Raw genomic sequence first — 17,412 nt, forward strand, 5'->3', positions numbered from 1 at the left:
TAGAAATGAGGCCTCACATTGCATCAAGACATCCAGAACAAAGTTACAAATTGTTCAGGACTTTGATAAGAGTTTTCATGTTGGTGCACTTTTCATCATTTTCCACCTGATGCACAACCATATTTCTTCACATAAAGGTAGGAGCATGGTTTTACATATTCTTCAAGATTCACCTGCATTGCTTTATTCGTTGCATATTCTTTATAACGCTTTATTGAGTAGTCTTATTAACAAAAGAACAGCCTATTCAGCAAATTTGAGGCTCTTTCTGAAGTAACTCATACAAACTTTACCAATGTGCTTGAGTGAAAAAAAATAGAATTATGCACACATCTTGATTTTTATTTGGCTACAGCATTTTCCAGCAAATTTTTCATTCCTTCTGACTGATTCAGTATGCCACAAATTACAATACACCATGGAAAATACAAGCTGAGAGTTCAGAATTGCCTGACAGCCAACCCAGAGCTGCTGAGAAAAATGGTGAGAAGTACATTTGCTCATGAAATTTTTGTGATTTGTAATAACTTTAACATTAGCAGTACCACAAAGAAGGATTTTCTGAATTTAAACATAAGGGATAAATTGAGCCAGTGGGGTTGTAACAGTTTATTACTCTCTGAGAATCTGATCCAAGATTTTTATAGTGACTATGTGAAGTTGCTCCCCACTCTGTCGAAAGATTTAAGAGTATCTTCACCACATAAGCAATTTTTTCAATGAAGTGGCTTTAAAAGTTGTTGCTTTGTGTTGTTTAGCCTTAAAAGTTTGATTTTTTTGCTTTACATTGCTTCAGTCCTGTCCTGTGAATATTATTAAGCACAATGTTCAAAATGTTTTCTCATGATTTGCAGGGTAACCAATACCATTCATGACTAAAATATAAATTAATACATTAGAGAATTTACATATTCATATTTTGTAGTTCCCCATTGCCTTCCATATGCATTAAAACACATATAAAGGAAAACCCAATAGCTCATGAAGATAAGTACTGCTTGTTTGCTTAGGTCCTGAAGCCTTTTAAAAAAATGTAATGGGTGGGGTGGTGACATTTACTTAAAAGGGTGCATTAATTATAGGAAGGAAGAAAGCAACTGCTGGGCTTCACTTAAAACTAAGCACAAAAAAAATCTTCAAAGATATATTGCATTACTTCGAGCTCCTGTTTAGTTTACATGTTCACTCTCTAGAAGTATCCACCTCCCTTCGTTAATTATGTCAGGACCTTTAAGTATTTACACTTACAATGTATGTATTTGTATTAGATGCCTTCCAGTAGATAGCATGGTCCAGTTCTTTATCTTGTTACCTTAATTCAGCCAATATGTCTAAATTTGTCTTTTGAAGTATTTTAGAGAGAGAAACTCTTACAAATATTGCAAGTTCCTTAATGATCATAATCATGCTGGTTGAAAGGATAGCTCCTTTAGAGTGATCTTAAATAAAAATGAGTATATATTCTTTCACAATTGCCATACAAATGCAGGCAATGTTAGAAGCTATACTGAAAGCTGTAGAAAGCTTGACCCCTTATGTTTCAGTGTTTCATTGTGCCTGATGAGTATTTTAATTTTTTTTTTAGAAAATCTAGTTTGTGCTTCTAGAGGCGAAGAGCTTTTAACACTGTCCAGTTTAAATCCCCTGTGGGTTTTACTTGGTTTGCTTCTTTGCTTGTTGAATGATTTAAGCCTCATCAGAGCTCTTGAACCTGTGCATTTCCTGCAGTTTAAACTGGATCCTCTTGTGTTAAAAATAATGAGTCTGGCGAAGTGTGAGTTGCTGGCAAAGGCTTATCAATTTTACTGTGACAGAAGATTCTGGATTAGTCTGCACATTACCCTCCTTCTCCTAACTTCCTTGGTATTTGTAGTTGCACTTGCATGTGTAGCGGTCTGACCTACTCCAATTGGCTTGAGACACTGCTGCCCCCAGGGAGTGCTTACAGGGCTGTTGCTTACCTTAGGAGTGATGCTGCCAGAGCAGTAGAAAGCAAAAGAGAAATACAGCTTTCCCACCGCCTTTTGTCAGAGCTTCCTTGCTACTACAGATAGCTCTCTGAGGAGGGACTGAGTCCATGCAGTGAACAGCAAACTTTGTGCAGTATGAGAGTTTAGGCAGAATCTACTCCATTTGTCCTTCTTCTTTTTGTTTGTGTGACTCTGCTTCATCTTTGCTTGCTACTTCAGGTAAGACACTAGGCAGCTGCTTGCACCAAGCTGGCAGAATGAATTAACTGAGTAATGCACACCAAGGACCAGCAATGTTACAGCAGTGAATCCAGAACTGCCATGCATTTTGGTTTCAAATTTAGTCCAGATGGAATTTGAAGGGTTTGCCTTGGATTTTGGGGTGCTCAGCTACTTAGGGATCCCTCTGGATGAGTGCCAGACAGCTGAAGGTTTTGGAGGCATCTGCTCAATAGGAGTGGGTAAATTGTACAGCGCGTGCTCAGTGAGCCCAGCACTCCTGGAGGCCTTCCTCAGCTCCAGGGCATACGTACAGTGAACTGTCACATCCAGTGGGTTCAATGCTCAGGCACAAATCATTTGTATTGTACACTCACAATAGATCAAACATTTCCTGGAAGCAAGGGATTTCCAAAGCCCACAGTACAAGGCCCACATGCCTATCTTTCTTCCTGGAAAACTTTCGTCTCCCCTAGATATGTAGATATTTTTTTTTATTTATTTAAAAGCAATTGGACTGAAGCAAGCACCAACACAACAAAAGAATTTGCCACTTCTAACAACAAAAATGTGTTGGAAGTGTTTAAGGTATTTAAACTGGCTGCTCACAACGAGCTTTTGCCTGCTACAACACGACAGTGTGTGGCCATGTCCTGATGCTTCTTATCTTGCCCATACCCACTGAAAAGTACATCTCGTGTACTCTGCCATGATCTGCTCACATCCTTAAGTCTTCAGCACTCAAAACTGGCTTATCCTGTTTGCTTTTAATGTATATGAAAAGAATTCTTTTCCAATGCACTTTTTTTAAAAAATGGTTAACAAAACATACTTTTGTTAGTGCTAATCATTTGGGAATCCCTGCTGCCCTTCAGGAACAGCCTTGTTAGGAGAAAGAAGACAAAATAGACTCCCTTTCAGATTTTGACAGATGCATTGAAGCCATGTAGTGCACTGTCTCTGTCACATCGCTGAAGTGATGTGATTGCCAGTATGGAGGAGAGGTCTGGGTCACGTTCCCAGAGGTCACTTGCCAGCAGGCAATACCTACAGAGTATATTCCCTGCACTCCCCTAGCTCAAAGGGTCTGATTGTGAAAGCCTTCACATTGAAATACACACACAGAGGGAGATTCTTCTGCAATCTCCATGCTCAGCCAGAGAGTGGTCACAATGTGGCCCTTGTCACAGGCAGGGGACTTCTGTACCACCAGTGAAAAAGTTGTGTAAGAGAGAGCTGAAGAACCCACGGTGAAATGCGTTTTTAAATGTGGGTAGGTAACACTGGTGTGCAGATTCTACAACTGAACCTCCTGATTCGTATTAGTACCTTGATGAATTGCAGATGAGTTACAAATAAATGAAACTCTTTAAAATCCTTTAAATCTTATAAGTCTTTTCTCTTTTAAGTCTTTAAATCTTAAGACTCATTGAACAAGTCCTTTTGGTCCAAAAAAAAATATTTGTGGAGGCAGAAAAGCATATTTAGAAGTAAAATAAATGATTGACAGGAACATATTTTGTAGAACATTTTGTAGAATACAAAGACATGTGTAGTACTGAATTCCTGTGTTTTCAAGTCTAGCCAACACAGTAAGGTGGTAACTCAGCTTCTTTTCAAACCTGCCTTTGTAACAAAGAGCAATGAGATTCATATGATTTTGGAATTCTGCTGGGCAACAGGATGAGAAAATTGCTAATGAAATAAAGCCCTATTCTGCTTCTCACTCCAGCACTTTGTTATGAGGTAGGCTGGTTGACACCTCCATGAAATCTATGAGCCTGACAGGTTGAATATTTTCTATGCTAGATGTTAGAGAAAGAACAGGGATATTTTAGAATCCGCTGTCTATAACTTGCCTAACATCTGCAAGATAATCAGAAACAGAAGCGTGCGGTCAGCATTGGGGGAATATTGTCTGAGATATACCCCTCCCTGTGAGCAGAAGCCACCAAGCACGGCGAGAAGGAAACAAGCAGACAGCAAACAGTGCTGGAACAGGGTCTCCAGGAAGGAACCAGAAGATGAGAGATTTGGGGCAAAAGTGAACTGTGCCGTGAACTGTGCACAAAAATACTATTTCCAATTGCTGGATTCTTTCTTTCCCTGGAATTTATATACTTTTTATTTTAAAAAGGAGAAATACTGGTACATGACTGGTTCCTAACAATTCAGAACAGAGAAAGATACAGTTCTTCATAAAGAGGAAAATATTTTGTTTTGCTGTCAATGCAACCTACCATCCCCTTTTTTACATTTGGGAAGAGCTAAGCACGTGTCTATACTGATCGAATGATTGCAATATGAAAAGGTGGATCTTAGTCCTAAAATGACCAGGAGAATTTGCTTCCTTCATCTTCCCCGTTCCTATAAACGTGACTAATTGTGATGACGCTGATTCAGGATCCGTTGACTGAAATGAAGCGTAATGGCCCATAAGAGTGTGATGTCCTGTCTCTCTGTGTAAACAAGGATTAAATGCTGGTTTTAACTACAAGATGGCTTTATTGCTCCCATTTGTTTTATGGATTCTTTACCACCCATTACTTAATTAAACTGAAAACACAAGTCTGGTTTGATCATTACTCAGCTCGTGAGCAATCATTAGGTGTCACTGAACTAGTGCTTCCTGTCGTTTGACAAACCTTCACTTTGGGGATAGGATAAGAATTGCGTATTGTATTTGGCTTGACTATCCTGAAATCGATGTGTGCTGTCAGATCCTGAACAGCACACTTCTGCTTGATATATGGAACATAAAATATAGGTTCAGTAGGGCTGCTTAGCTATTGCATTTCTTCAGTGTTATAAACATACACCAGGGCAAAACCAGAGTCACACACAGTTGAATCAGCCTCCTTGTGCCCCATGGAAATACCCTGCTCCTTGAAAAAGTGTTTCCACAGGAAGCTTTCTACGTGATGTCATCACATTTCTCCTTAGTGGCATTCTTTAACCCTGTCTCCTGTGACCAGGAGATTTTATATCTTGAAATAGAGGAGCTGTTTGATAACACTGACCTTTGTAATATACCTTTCCCTTCGTTTTGTTTTTGTTTTTTTTTCCTCTCCTTTTTTGAGGATTTGGATTTCTGTCTGCGTGGCTTTTTTTTTTTTTTTTTTTTTTTTTTAATTTCACCTTGAAAACAATTTCAGCTTATTCAGTGAAGCCACTGTAATTTTTGCTCAGCACTTTAAGGTTCAGGCTCCTCTCCCAGCATTTTCCATCTAGGAAGCCAGGATCTGGGATCCCTCCTGTGTTTAATTTAGTCAGCCCTTCAGATTAGCTCACCACTGCGCATGTGTGAGGGAGCAAATGAAACTGAGCATGAGCTTCATAATTGCTACTTACCTAACAAGACTGGTTTTCAACTGTTCTGTAAGAGCAACAGATCCAGCTCAGTGAAAATATTTTATCTTTGTAAGCTTCTCTACAGACTCTGAGAAAAAGAGCAAACAACCCAGGAAACCTTGAGGGTTAAAGAAGTATCAGCAACATAGTTTTTTTCTGCTACAAGAATTCCCAGGTGACAGGCAACCTGGGCTTGTTGAGCTATTTCTGAGACAGGCAGGCAGCTTGTTGAGTCAGTCCTCATTCAGTATCCTTCAAGAACAAATTAAAAGCAGTGAAGAATATGCTTTGCTTCCTCAGTAGGATATATTACCCTCCCCCCAGAAAAAAAAACAAAACAAAACAAAACCAAAAAAAACGCCACCAACTGTTTCAAGCAGCTTTGGTTGGAAGAAATTGAGACAACTGCCATTATCACCTAAAAGCAAGGCCACTTCCTCCAGGACAAAAGCCACAGGTATGTGGGTCTCTTCAAACCTGTGAGCTTTTAATAGGCAGGCTCAGAATAATTGCAGAAGATTTGTGCCAGACCACCTGGAAGCAAACTTCAGCTGTTTACCAATAAGGATAAAGCACCTCTGCCTAACCTTTCTTGTTACAGGAATTTTACACAGCTTGATTTAATCTGGGCTGAGATAACAAGCCTCATATAAGAGGTTCTCAGGAGACTTTGTTCAGCTGATTTTCCAAATCAGCTCTGTACTTTTAATATTGTTATAAATGCACATTAATTACTCAGGAACCTTACATGTATTTGGTAAAGCTGGTTGTCACAGCAGTTGTTGCCATGCTACGTGTTGTGTTTTGCGTTTAGCTTTTTGGTATGGTAATATTACAAAATAGCGTACTTGCTGTGGGGAGAAAAGAAATGACCCGCCAAGCCTCTTTCTTCCTAATATGGTGAAATAAAAAGCCTTGGTTTGAGCTGGCTGAACTGCTGATGGAGTCAAAGCCCAAGGATTAGTCTGGTGTGGTACACAAAGAGCACAAGGGTCACGGTCAAGATTCACACTGGGAGGGCAGGATGTGTTTAAATTCCCTGACCATGACTGAATGATGGAGGCAGTGACGCTATCAGGGAAAAAGCCCTCTTCTCATCCCAGCACGGGTTTGATTCCAGACCAGCAAAAGCATTCCTTCCTACAGTTGCTGGTGTGGAAGCTCTGGGCTGTGCCATACAGCAGATGCAGGGACTTATTTTTCAGAAAGGGCTATACTAAACAGGAATATGAATTGCTCAACGCAACGGTAGGCAGCGTGGGGGTCTCGTGCAGAGCCCCAAGCTAAAGGAGAGGCTGGTGAGAGACAGGCTGCACGCCTGACACCAGCGTCTCACTCTGCTTGTACAGTGCCCAGTGAAAAGGGGCCCCAGACCCTGTTAGAGTGCCAGGAAGTTTTGCCTTTTTCCTTATTTGTTTAAAAGGTGATAGTGAACACAAAAGCACGTAGTTTTTCACAGCAGTAAGCAACTGGCTGGTGGGAACTGTTTCCCCTGTCCCCAGCAGCTCCCAGCTGAGGAGATGAGGTTTTTCTGGTTACTTCTCAAGGGTTTTGCTTCTGATGGTTAAAACCTCTGCTTGAGGATGCTCAGTACAGTATCAACTCATGGCATTTAAGTCCTGTGAGACATGATTTTTTTGTTTTCTTCCCCTTGCTGATGCAGGGAAGATCATTCCAGATGCAGGTACATAATTCCAGTAATTACGCTTTATCAGTACCCCAGTCATCTGAAGTTTTGCAAACAAAAGCCAACTAAGACACTCGCATCTCCCCAGAGGGAGAGCTGCATGGAAAGCACTCAAATAGCTTTAACCACACTTGTGTCACAAATTCTTCTCAGATTTGGTGACTGTGGCTTCTCCTAATTAAAACAATAACAGTTTCAGTGCTTTGTTTAAAAACAAACAATCATTTGCTGTTTATGAGGAAAAAAAGGATAAAAACACTGAAGATAGCACTTCTTTTCCCAGAGGACGTCTCCACAACATCATAGTACATTTTCTTCTGCTGAAATACTGTCACCCATCCGAAAACTTTGCTCCCTAGCAGCTGGGCAGGTTTGGCAGCTGAATCCTTGGTATTACAACTCCCTGTGTTCAAAAGAGAGGCAAAGGCCTGAGCTTTGCCTTTTTAAAGCACTGATAATGTCTACCGCAGGATTTATTGTGCTCCATTGTTTACACCACAGCTCCCCAGCCTGGGGCTCAGAACTGATCCAGAAGGAATGGCCTGGGACCACCCAGCCAAAGTGAGGAGGCTCCAGAAGCCCCGAGGAAGCAGCCAGCCCTTTGCTGGTGAGGGAGGATGCAGCAGAGGCAGCTGCACAAAGGGGGAGAAGCAGGCCCAGTCAGCTTTATTAAATAATATATTGCTTATACAGCCATTCCAAAAACTTTGACAAGGAGGGAAATACTGAAAAGGAAATATCTTTCTTTTTTTAGTGGAGTAAAAGTGATGCCTGTGGTTTTAAACAAAGGCCTGTTGGCAGGATGATGCCATAAAGAAAAGGAAGAGAAAGGGAAACTGCGTTTGAATTAATTCAGATAAGTGAAGGCCAGAAGACCTTATGACAGAATTTTCCATTAATTCCTGTGTCTAGTTCTCTGCAATAATTACGTTATGTCCTAACTCCTTTGTACAAATATTGTTGTAGTTATTATTACTGTTTACTGTAACTACTGTAATTACACTTAAAAAGCTGCTTACAATATTGCAGCCATAATAATGTGAAAGAGCAAAGTCAGACAAGACTTTTGTGGTGGGTATTTTATAAGATTTTGAATGGACTTGTATAACTGTCTTCAGCTGCAAGGATTTACAGTGGGAAAAAACAAGAACAAAGGAGGAAGGAACAAAATTCTTTGTTTTGATTCCATCACTGTATTGAATCGTTAACTTGAAATTTGATTTTTAGTGAATCATAATTTTTTTTGGAACCTGTGATCAAAACCTTCTGTTTGGCCTAAAACATACTATTTCATTTCAAAGACAACTTTTGTTACTATTTCTTTTATTTTAGTTTAATTTAAGAAAATTGAATTTTTTTAAAAGGATTATCAAATAAGAGGTCATTATTCTTCTGAATTAACGTTTTAATTCTTCTCTGAAGCCAAGATGAGTTTGTAAAGTATTTCAGGGTTCTTAAGTCTGATTATTTTTCCCCAAAGTCTGCACTGAAGCATTTCAGCCAGTAAGCAAAACAGGAAGGGATGGAAAGAGAAACTGAGGCACAAAGAAGCTAAAGTACTTTTCCAATGTTTCATTAGACAGATATCAGTGTTAGAAATAGAAATTACATCCCCTAGGTCCCCCTCTAGGGCATAAACCACTAAAGGACATTAAAGAGAGAGATTATTAGATGCAAAACAGATTTCCAGCCATAACTGTTTTGAGCAACAGATACCATGAAGATTGCCAGAACTGCACACTTTGCCTCCAACATCTTGTTCCCTGCTCCGTGGTACAGTCACCGGTGAAGCCCTAGTTGTGTGCTCTGTTTGCAGGGTACAAGTTAACATGAGAGAAAGATATTTTTATTTTCATTGCTATCTCTTTTCAGAAAGTCTCTCCCTCGTTGTCGAAGAATTAACAGGATGCTTTCCAATGAGTCAGCACCTCCTCCTCCATTCAGTCGCTCCAGCTCACAGGCCTCCATGGACAGCACCTCCATGGAGGACTTCTGGTGCGAAGTGGAAAGCATCAAGGAGAGCAGTGAAGATGGATCTGAAGAAGCAACGCTCTTGGAGTTCAAACCTGCTGATGGTGAGTGCACAAATACCTCTCCTTCCTCACACCTTGGCTTTGCCTCACCTGTTTAGTCATGCCCTGATCTCCCATCTTCATGCTACCACCAAGTATGAGCAAAAGTGCTAGGCTGGGTCTATGATCATTGTAGCTCCACTTCCTGAACATCACAGCCAGTGTACGAGATGTCACTGGAAAGACACAATAATTTGGTTTATGCACTGCTGCAGTTAATTTACTTCTGAAGTGAAGTGTTTTGCATTGATTTCATTCAGGAGAACACATATTATGTAATTCAGAAAAGAGAGGCACTAAATGAAAACTTTGCCTCCAGCAATAAATAAACTAAACAAAACCATATAAAAGGACAAAAAAGTTCATTTGGTAGATTGGAATTCTCAGTTTTCTGGCTTTTAGTAGGATATATCGCAAAAGTTATGAAAGTCTCGAAGCAGTTTTTAGTTAGATATCATTTGGTACTACCAGAAATTTGATAATTGCCTGTTTCTCTGAGATTGCCCAATTTAGATGTAATTCAAGGAGAGATTAGAGACAGATCTGAATATGTGGATGCCTACATCATTCAGACTCCCTGCTTGTTAAAATTCGTTCATCACTTATACAAATCATGCTGAAGGTATTACTACCTCATTCTTTTACCTTAATGTTTTCCCCTGTCCTTTTTTGTAATGTACTTGGAAAAACATGCAGTAGTCTGCACTAGCTTGTTGTAATGCACCTTTGTGTTAGATGATGTGATAACATCTAGAACAGTACTTCTCATTTTTTCCAGTTATGACCCCTCTTACAAATACATTATATTGTGCAACATGAAATACCAGGTGTTACTATAGGATGAAACCGAATTTGAGGTCACGACCCACTGATCACTGCTGCAACTCTTTTGTGGATCATGACCACTAGTCTGGTAACTACTGATCTAGGGATAGATTTTGAAACAATGGTGTGTTCTTTCCATACAATTATTAACATGAGTGACGGTGTATTTTTCTTACCTTGACGTGCAATGAGATATTATTAATTCTGCTACCAGGAAAAAGGAGGGAAAGGAGAAAAAAGTGCTACTTTCTTAAGCAACCAAATACATAATCATTCCCAATAAATACCCCACACAGAGATATCTAGTTCCAAGCATGTACCATTTCCATGGGGAACACCTCCCACTCACTAGTTCCCAGTAGGACTCTCCTGGAAGCAAAAGGAGACGACCTCCATTCACCAGAAGTCTCAGTCCACTCTGAGGGTTATAGTCTGACAGCTTAAATCCAAACTGCACTTCTTTGTGCTGGCCTGTGGTCTCAAATAAAAATAGATTGAGTTGTAACATTGAAACTTTGTGTTTATTGTTATGGGAAGGCAGAAAAACAGTCTGCCTCAATCAAATTGACCTTATTGGGTAAATACATCTGATCATACTCCCTAGCTTGTAGACCCCAGAAAGAGATTGTGAAACTCTTGACATCTCCTTCATGCAATTGTCAGCCTGAATTGGGTGTCCTTGAGTTGTCTGCGCGATCAGGGGAATGTCATATACCTGTGAGTTACCAAGCTGGGTAAGTTAGTAGGACAAGGCAATACAGGAGCCAATCTTCCATGTTCTAGGAAACTTTTTTCAGTTTCATCACTGCTGAGCTGCAGTCCCATGTTATTCTTTGTCCAATTACACCTCATTACATTGCATCGATTTTTTTCCCCTCTGTCCTGAATTAAAAATGAAACTGCAAGGTGAAATGCAATACATCTCCACACTTCATTTACCTTCATACTATTGTTTTAAACACACATATATTGCATATACCCATACACAACCAAGCAGTGCTTGTCCTAGTTAATAACTTCAGGAATACATTCAGTCTGGAATTATAAATCTTGGAAATAATGGTAACTTCTATTCAGCTCCTTGGTAGTACTCCTTGCCAAGAATCAAAACATTGAAAATCGATGTGGAAGTCCTCAGGGCAAAATAAAAACAGATATTCATCACCCTTTTGAGATGTCTTTGAGAGGAAGAGATGCAGAATCCTTAAGAAGGAAGCCAAAAGGTGATAGCAGCCAGGCACCACTGGTACTGTCAAAACCACATGATGTTTTTTTTTCCCAGACCATGTGTGCAAGGAGAAGACATTAACACACTTACTCTGTTGATATTAATAACTACTGTCAAGAAAGAACAGAAGATTGTAACAAGTGATACAAGGGATGAAAATGTAAGGGAAGAGGAAGTCATGGGGTATTTAAGATGGGAGTGATGTGCAGAACTGCTTTAAAATTTGGTGTTACAAGGCTGGGATGCTTTGAGTTATTTGAGGCTATATCTGAAATTCAAAGAAAGGCACACCTCTTGCCTAGCAATGTCTATGAGAGAAAGAGAACCTTCTCAATTATCTGTTTGTCTTCTGGTGGAGCAGAATCAAACACAGTATCAAGACCCTGCTGTATATGTACCTACCACTACAAAAATATTGTTTTGTAAAACAATATGTTTTTCTTTTAGTCCTCATTTAAACCTATGCGTCATAAAATTTTGAGGTTTTTCTAATGCAGAAATTCCTTCTCTGTAATAGTTTTACTTCTCTGGTTGTTGTCGTTATTTCTTAGTCTATTGTTTGTGAGTGGTTGGAACAGGAAAAGGGCAAAAGCCAGAGAAAACAAGTCACAAGGGTGGCTGGTAAGCAGGCAGAATTTCATGTCTGTTTTATTATTGTTCATAGCATCATGAAAGCCAAGTTTGATTAAAAACTGAATTCTTGGAAAGAATGTGTCAGGAGGACAAAAGCCAAAATTAATATAATTAGGAAACTGAAACATGAATGGATGTGGCTAGAACAGCAACACATGGAAATGAAAAAATACCTTGTTAGAAAGAAGACTGAGGAAGGCAGAAGAACTGTTGGTTCAAACCTTACAAAGAAGGGAAAAGAAAAGCCTGTCATCCTATCGGTGGATACAGAAAGGATCAGAGTAGAGACAAGCTGTTTCATGGGATACAGGGCTGGTCGCGCCCTTGCCTAGCAGAGCAAGGGGTTTAGAAGCAGATATTTTAGTAGAGCTTTGAAAGAGACGAGGCAGTTAACAATGAAGTCAGTGATGGCACATGTGTAGGAAGCTTTCACTTGTCCCTACAGCCCAGTCCTGTAATTTTCATTTTTGTGTATCTAACTGCCAAAGTGCAACAAACTGGTATCTATCAATCTGCCTGCATTCTGATGTCAAGAAAAGGCAATAAAGGGAGAGTGGAAATACCAACCTGCCATTAAGACCAGTGCTGGGACAGGAACAATAAGTGCATTGACTAGTTGTTTTACAGAACATGCTGCACATTAATCCATTTCCTGTTTGACGTGTTTATGTGTAATATCTCTTCTTCAGCCAAAGCTGGAATGCAATTATTGTCTTGTCTCAAGCAGCATATTGCTGAGCTAGGGTTGTTCACAGAACTAAAATGAAGGACCTCAAAATCTCCTGTGTGAAGAGAGACTTTAAAAAACTGTGACTGCTTGCTTTAAAAAGCAGACAAATAAAAAATCAATGATGGCAAAATTTAAAATTGCTAAATAATTTGGAGAAGGTAGATTGGGAGCTTCTCCTTGTTTTACAGTGACAGGGGATATTGATTTAATGTAACAGGCAGCAAGATGAAACCCTCCATTGGCTTTGCATGGCAAGATTTGGGGGTGGGGTGTGGGGGGGCTGCAGGTTTGGCTCTCTGAGAAGATGCCATAATCTTCCCACATATCAGGTAGATCCAGAAACAAAAATGCTTTTTCACACAGTGTGTAATCTTTCTATGGAGCCAGCTGTGCTGTTGAACCAGTTGAGAAACAGGTATTGAATAGGATTTAAGAAGAAATTAGTCACTAATCAAGATATCGAGAAATGCTAGGATGCAGGGTGCTAGCCAATCTTTAATTATCAGAAATCAGGATGTACCTAGCATGCAAGGATAGCTATTTCTTCATCTTCCACCTCTACCTGAACGCTCTGATACCTACCCCTACCTGACCCTTGCTTTTTAGTGAACAGCTCTAGCTCTTAATCATCTTTTTCAAAACAGGCAATTGGACTAGGTGGACATCACACTTCTCTCAGTGTGGCATCTTCACTAGGTGTCTGATTACCGGCTGACTCTCTGGCATCTCAGATCTCATCCTTAGTGTGCAAATACATTATTGTGTTGCATACACTGCTTCAGCATTTTTGCTTACTCTAATTGGAATACCAATTAAATTTCTACCTGCGAAATAGCCTCATATGGTACAACATGGTAAAAATGGTAACTGAGGGGATTTATGCTCTTGAATGAGGCATTAGTTTTTAGCTACCTTGCTGTGTCAGGCTAGTTATTCTACTGCCTTCTTCACACGAGTATGTTGATGCACAGGTTAAAAATGTCTCTTCAGTTCTTCTAAGCCCCACCTGTGAAGACACCGCCAAACCAAAAGTTAACAGTATGTTGACAAAACTAAATTAACTTAAAGTTGTGGCTTAAGATTAGGAGTACAGGCTTCCCAAGGTAAAGGCTAAGGCAGTGGTCCATCATGCTACCTCCCTTCCTTCGGTCCCTTCTCCCTGCCTTGACAGGCCTGGTAACATTCTCTTCCTCCACAGAAGGGGAGCTGGAGGCAGAATGGCTGCAAGATGTAGGTTTATCTACATTGATCTCGGGAGCTGAGGAGGAGGATGGCCAAGCCCTGCTGTCCACTCTGACCCGAACTCAAGCTGCCGCCGTACAGAAGAGGTACAACACCTACACTCAGACCCTAAGGAAGAAGAACAAGCACACAGTCCGGGATGTGCGAGACATCTTTGGCACCAATGAGTCTTCTGTAAGTAGCTAATACATCCTAGGGAATGCTTTTGAGCTTAATTTTCATGCATTTCACAAGTAGGTTGTCAAAGCTTCTACCAGACAGGAACCCTTTTCTGCTGACAATGTACAGACAGACAGTAGCAGTTCCTGACATTAAGTCCAGACTTTTAATGCTGTATTTATTACATTTTGAGAGGTAAGGAAGAAACCATATGAAATAGATCGTGTACACTTTTGCAACTAACCTGTAACATAATGTTGTATCTGTTGCCAGCCTTTCTCCTGCAATCTCCTATCAAGACTAACATTTACTCCTTTATTTTTTGGAAACTGGTGAGTTACTCTTGGCAGCTATTCAAATTTTTGCTGGTTTCTGGGGACACTTGCTATTTACTCAGCAGTCTCAGTGGTGAAGTAAAACTTCTGTAATGAAGCAACTGGGGTTCAAATATGCATAAGCAATTAAACACCTGCCAGCATGATTGCAACTGGTACACTGGCAGCTACATTTCACTTTGAAGCAAATGAGAATCTAGTAACTGTTCATTCACTTCATGGCTTCAGAAAACAGCATTACATCTGCTGGTTTCATCCACGTTTCCATTAAAATAGCCCTAAATGCACCAGTTCCTATCCTTACATGTTTTGACTGGTGAATGCAGTCAAATATGTGAGTTCAGTCCAATGCTCAAAGCAACATGCATGACTTCACGTATGTCACTCATGGTATCTTAAATGGGAGTCACCAATAAGCTCACAAGCTCATCTTTGCAATTAATATTAAAGTTCTTGCCATTATAAAACTCCAAGAAGCTCTTTTTCATTATGCAATTGCTTTGTCCTTTTCTATTTGTCCTGCCTTCTCTTCAAGCCTTGGTGTCCTGGATAAATTTAAAACTTAAAATTAGGAAACAAGATTGTGGCTGCATAGTTATATTAAAATTACAAAGATGTAGTGGTTTGGGAGTTAACTTGCTTGTCTCCAGTTTAAGTATCTGGCCTCTTTTGAACTTCTTGCACATATCCCACAAATATATCCAGAAGCATTCAGTAGTTTCCTGGGGGCAGAGTTCCTTGCATGAGAAATCATTGTGCATGTTTGCATGAACATTAAAAAGCTGATGTCACTTCTTATTAGATTAGCACAATTCTCCTGATTCAAGTGTTTGTAAACCTTAAGGTATTTAAACTTTTTTTAAACCATAATAAAGCTAAAATCTCCTAATAAATTTCAATCAGCCAAATAAATGTTGTACCCATTTTGTTGGATGAGCACATTATTGATCTGGTTTTGACCTGCTTATTTTTCATCTCAGTTTCTCACTTGCTAAAGGAATCAGGAGCTTCAGAGCCATTGCCCTTCAAATCAGTTTTACCTGCTCTGAAATTCAACACACTTAGTAGTTCTGCATTGTGAAAGTCTGGGAAATAAGACTGAATACTAATTCTTCTTCCCACGAAAAAATGTGCAGTTCTGCAGGATGCTTACCTACATGTTAAACACAGATACCCAAATACAGCAGCAGAGCGCACCATCACCTCCCTCCAATGGACCAAAGAATAGATTGTATTTCTAAAAGCCTGCAAGGTTCCCAACACCCTTTTGGCATTCCCATTGACCATTGCTCCTATCTCTGCTGCTTATTATGGGATTTAGAAACTTTGTCCTAATTAATCAGCTCCTCAGGGATAAACACACTGCAGGGGGTCTTGTGCCCTGGCCTGAGGGTTTCCCTAGCAGTCCTTTGTAAGAGGTATCAGCTGAAGCAGTCCCTCATGCTCTGCTGCCTCTTTGGGCATGACTCTACACCTGTCAGTGAATCTTTGTAATGAATGAGTTTGAGAAAGTGATCCACATTAAAAACAACGCAGCCAAAAAGAAGAGCAACAGGGGACTGGGAGGGGTAAATCTTGTCAGCACAGCTGCTGAAAAGAGGCTGGTAAAGACTCCTTGAAATGACGTGCAGGAGTTTTTCTTTCCTATGCTCCTTTTCAGTTGGGAAGGGAAGAACTAAACATGTTGCACATAGCAAAACAGCTCTAATTGTTTTACATAACTCTGTAATCCTCCCCATTAGGAGAATGGATTTACACCTTCTTCCCAACCCAAGCATGGCAGGAGCCTGGAGGGGTGGGTCACAGGATGGATGAGTCTCTTCTCTGGCTAATGATGAGAGAAAAGGTGATTAGCTCACTAGGGTCACCTGAGATGAGATTTAGGGAACCACTGAAGGGGCATAAATAGTTGTCATCCAGAGTGGGGGAAAAGGGAAGGGAAGCACAGATTTGCTCTATTTTCTTCTTTCTGTTCTGGGGGGAAAAAAAAACAACTAAAAACAAACAAACAAAAAAACCCCACCACCCACAAACAAAAACCCAACAACAAAAAAAAGCCTGCCTGCTAGATTTTTTGTTATTACTTCCTGGTGTCTACCTTTATGGGTCAACACAGAGAAAGGGTGCTTTTTCTTCATCCTGCCGTGAGATCCATCCCCTTATGGCAGGATTGTTCCTTCAACCACACAAGTGGACTGAAATGAAATTAAGCCATATTTCATAGAATCATTTAGGTTAGAAAAGACCTTTGAGATCATCAAGTGCAACTGTTAACCCAGGACTACCAAGTCCACCACAAAACCATGTCCCTCAGCACTGCATCTGTGTGTTTTTTAAACACTTCCAGGAATGGTGATTCCACTGCTTCCCTGGGCAGTCTGTTCCAATGCTTGACAACCCTTTCACTGCAGAATTTTTTCCTAATATCCAATCTAAACCTCCCCTGGCATAACTGCAGGCCACTCCCTCTTGTTCTGTCTCTTGCTATCTGGGAGAAGAGACCGACCCCCACCTGCCTACATCCTCCTTTCAAGTAGTTGTAGAGAACAATAAGCTTCCCCCCAAGTCTCCTCCTCTCCAGACTAAACAACCCCAGTCCCCTCAGCTGCTGCTCATAAGACTTGTGCTCCAGACCCTTCACGAGCCCCATTGCCCTTCTCTGGACATACTCCAGCATCTCTGTGTCTTTCTTGTAGTGAGGGGCCCAAAACTGCACACTGTATTCAAGGTGTGACCTCACCAGTGCCCCAGTACAGGGGGACAATCACTTCGCTTGTCCTGCTGGCCACACTGTTTTGGATACAAGCCAGGATGCTGTTGGCCTTCTCGCCCCCCTGGGCACACTGCTGGCTCATGTCCAGCTGGCTGGTGACCAGCACCCCCAGGCCCTTTCCCACCAGGCACTTCCCAGCCGCTCTGCCCCAGCCTGTAGCGCTGCGTGGGGCTGGTGTGACCCAGGGG

At 40.7% G+C, this 17,412-nt stretch overlaps 1 protein-coding gene across 2 annotated transcripts in view; it reads left to right on the forward strand.

Moving 5' to 3' along the window:
* ARHGAP28 (Rho GTPase activating protein 28) overlaps window positions 1-17,412 on the forward strand; it is an 88,728-nt gene that overhangs the window by 40,826 nt on the left and 30,490 nt on the right. For both annotated transcript variants that reach the window (XM_080378985.1, XM_080378986.1), the window contains exons 2-3: window positions 9,100-9,302; window positions 13,914-14,131. In XM_080378985.1, coding sequence (XP_080235111.1) covers window positions 9,100-9,302; window positions 13,914-14,131 — 421 coding nt within the window. The remainder of the gene's footprint in view (window positions 1-9,099; window positions 9,303-13,913; window positions 14,132-17,412) is intronic.

This window comes from Falco punctatus, assembly GCF_963210335.1.
Source record: "Falco punctatus genome assembly, chromosome: 3".
Classification (NCBI taxonomy): domain Eukaryota; kingdom Metazoa; phylum Chordata; class Aves; order Falconiformes; family Falconidae; genus Falco; species Falco punctatus.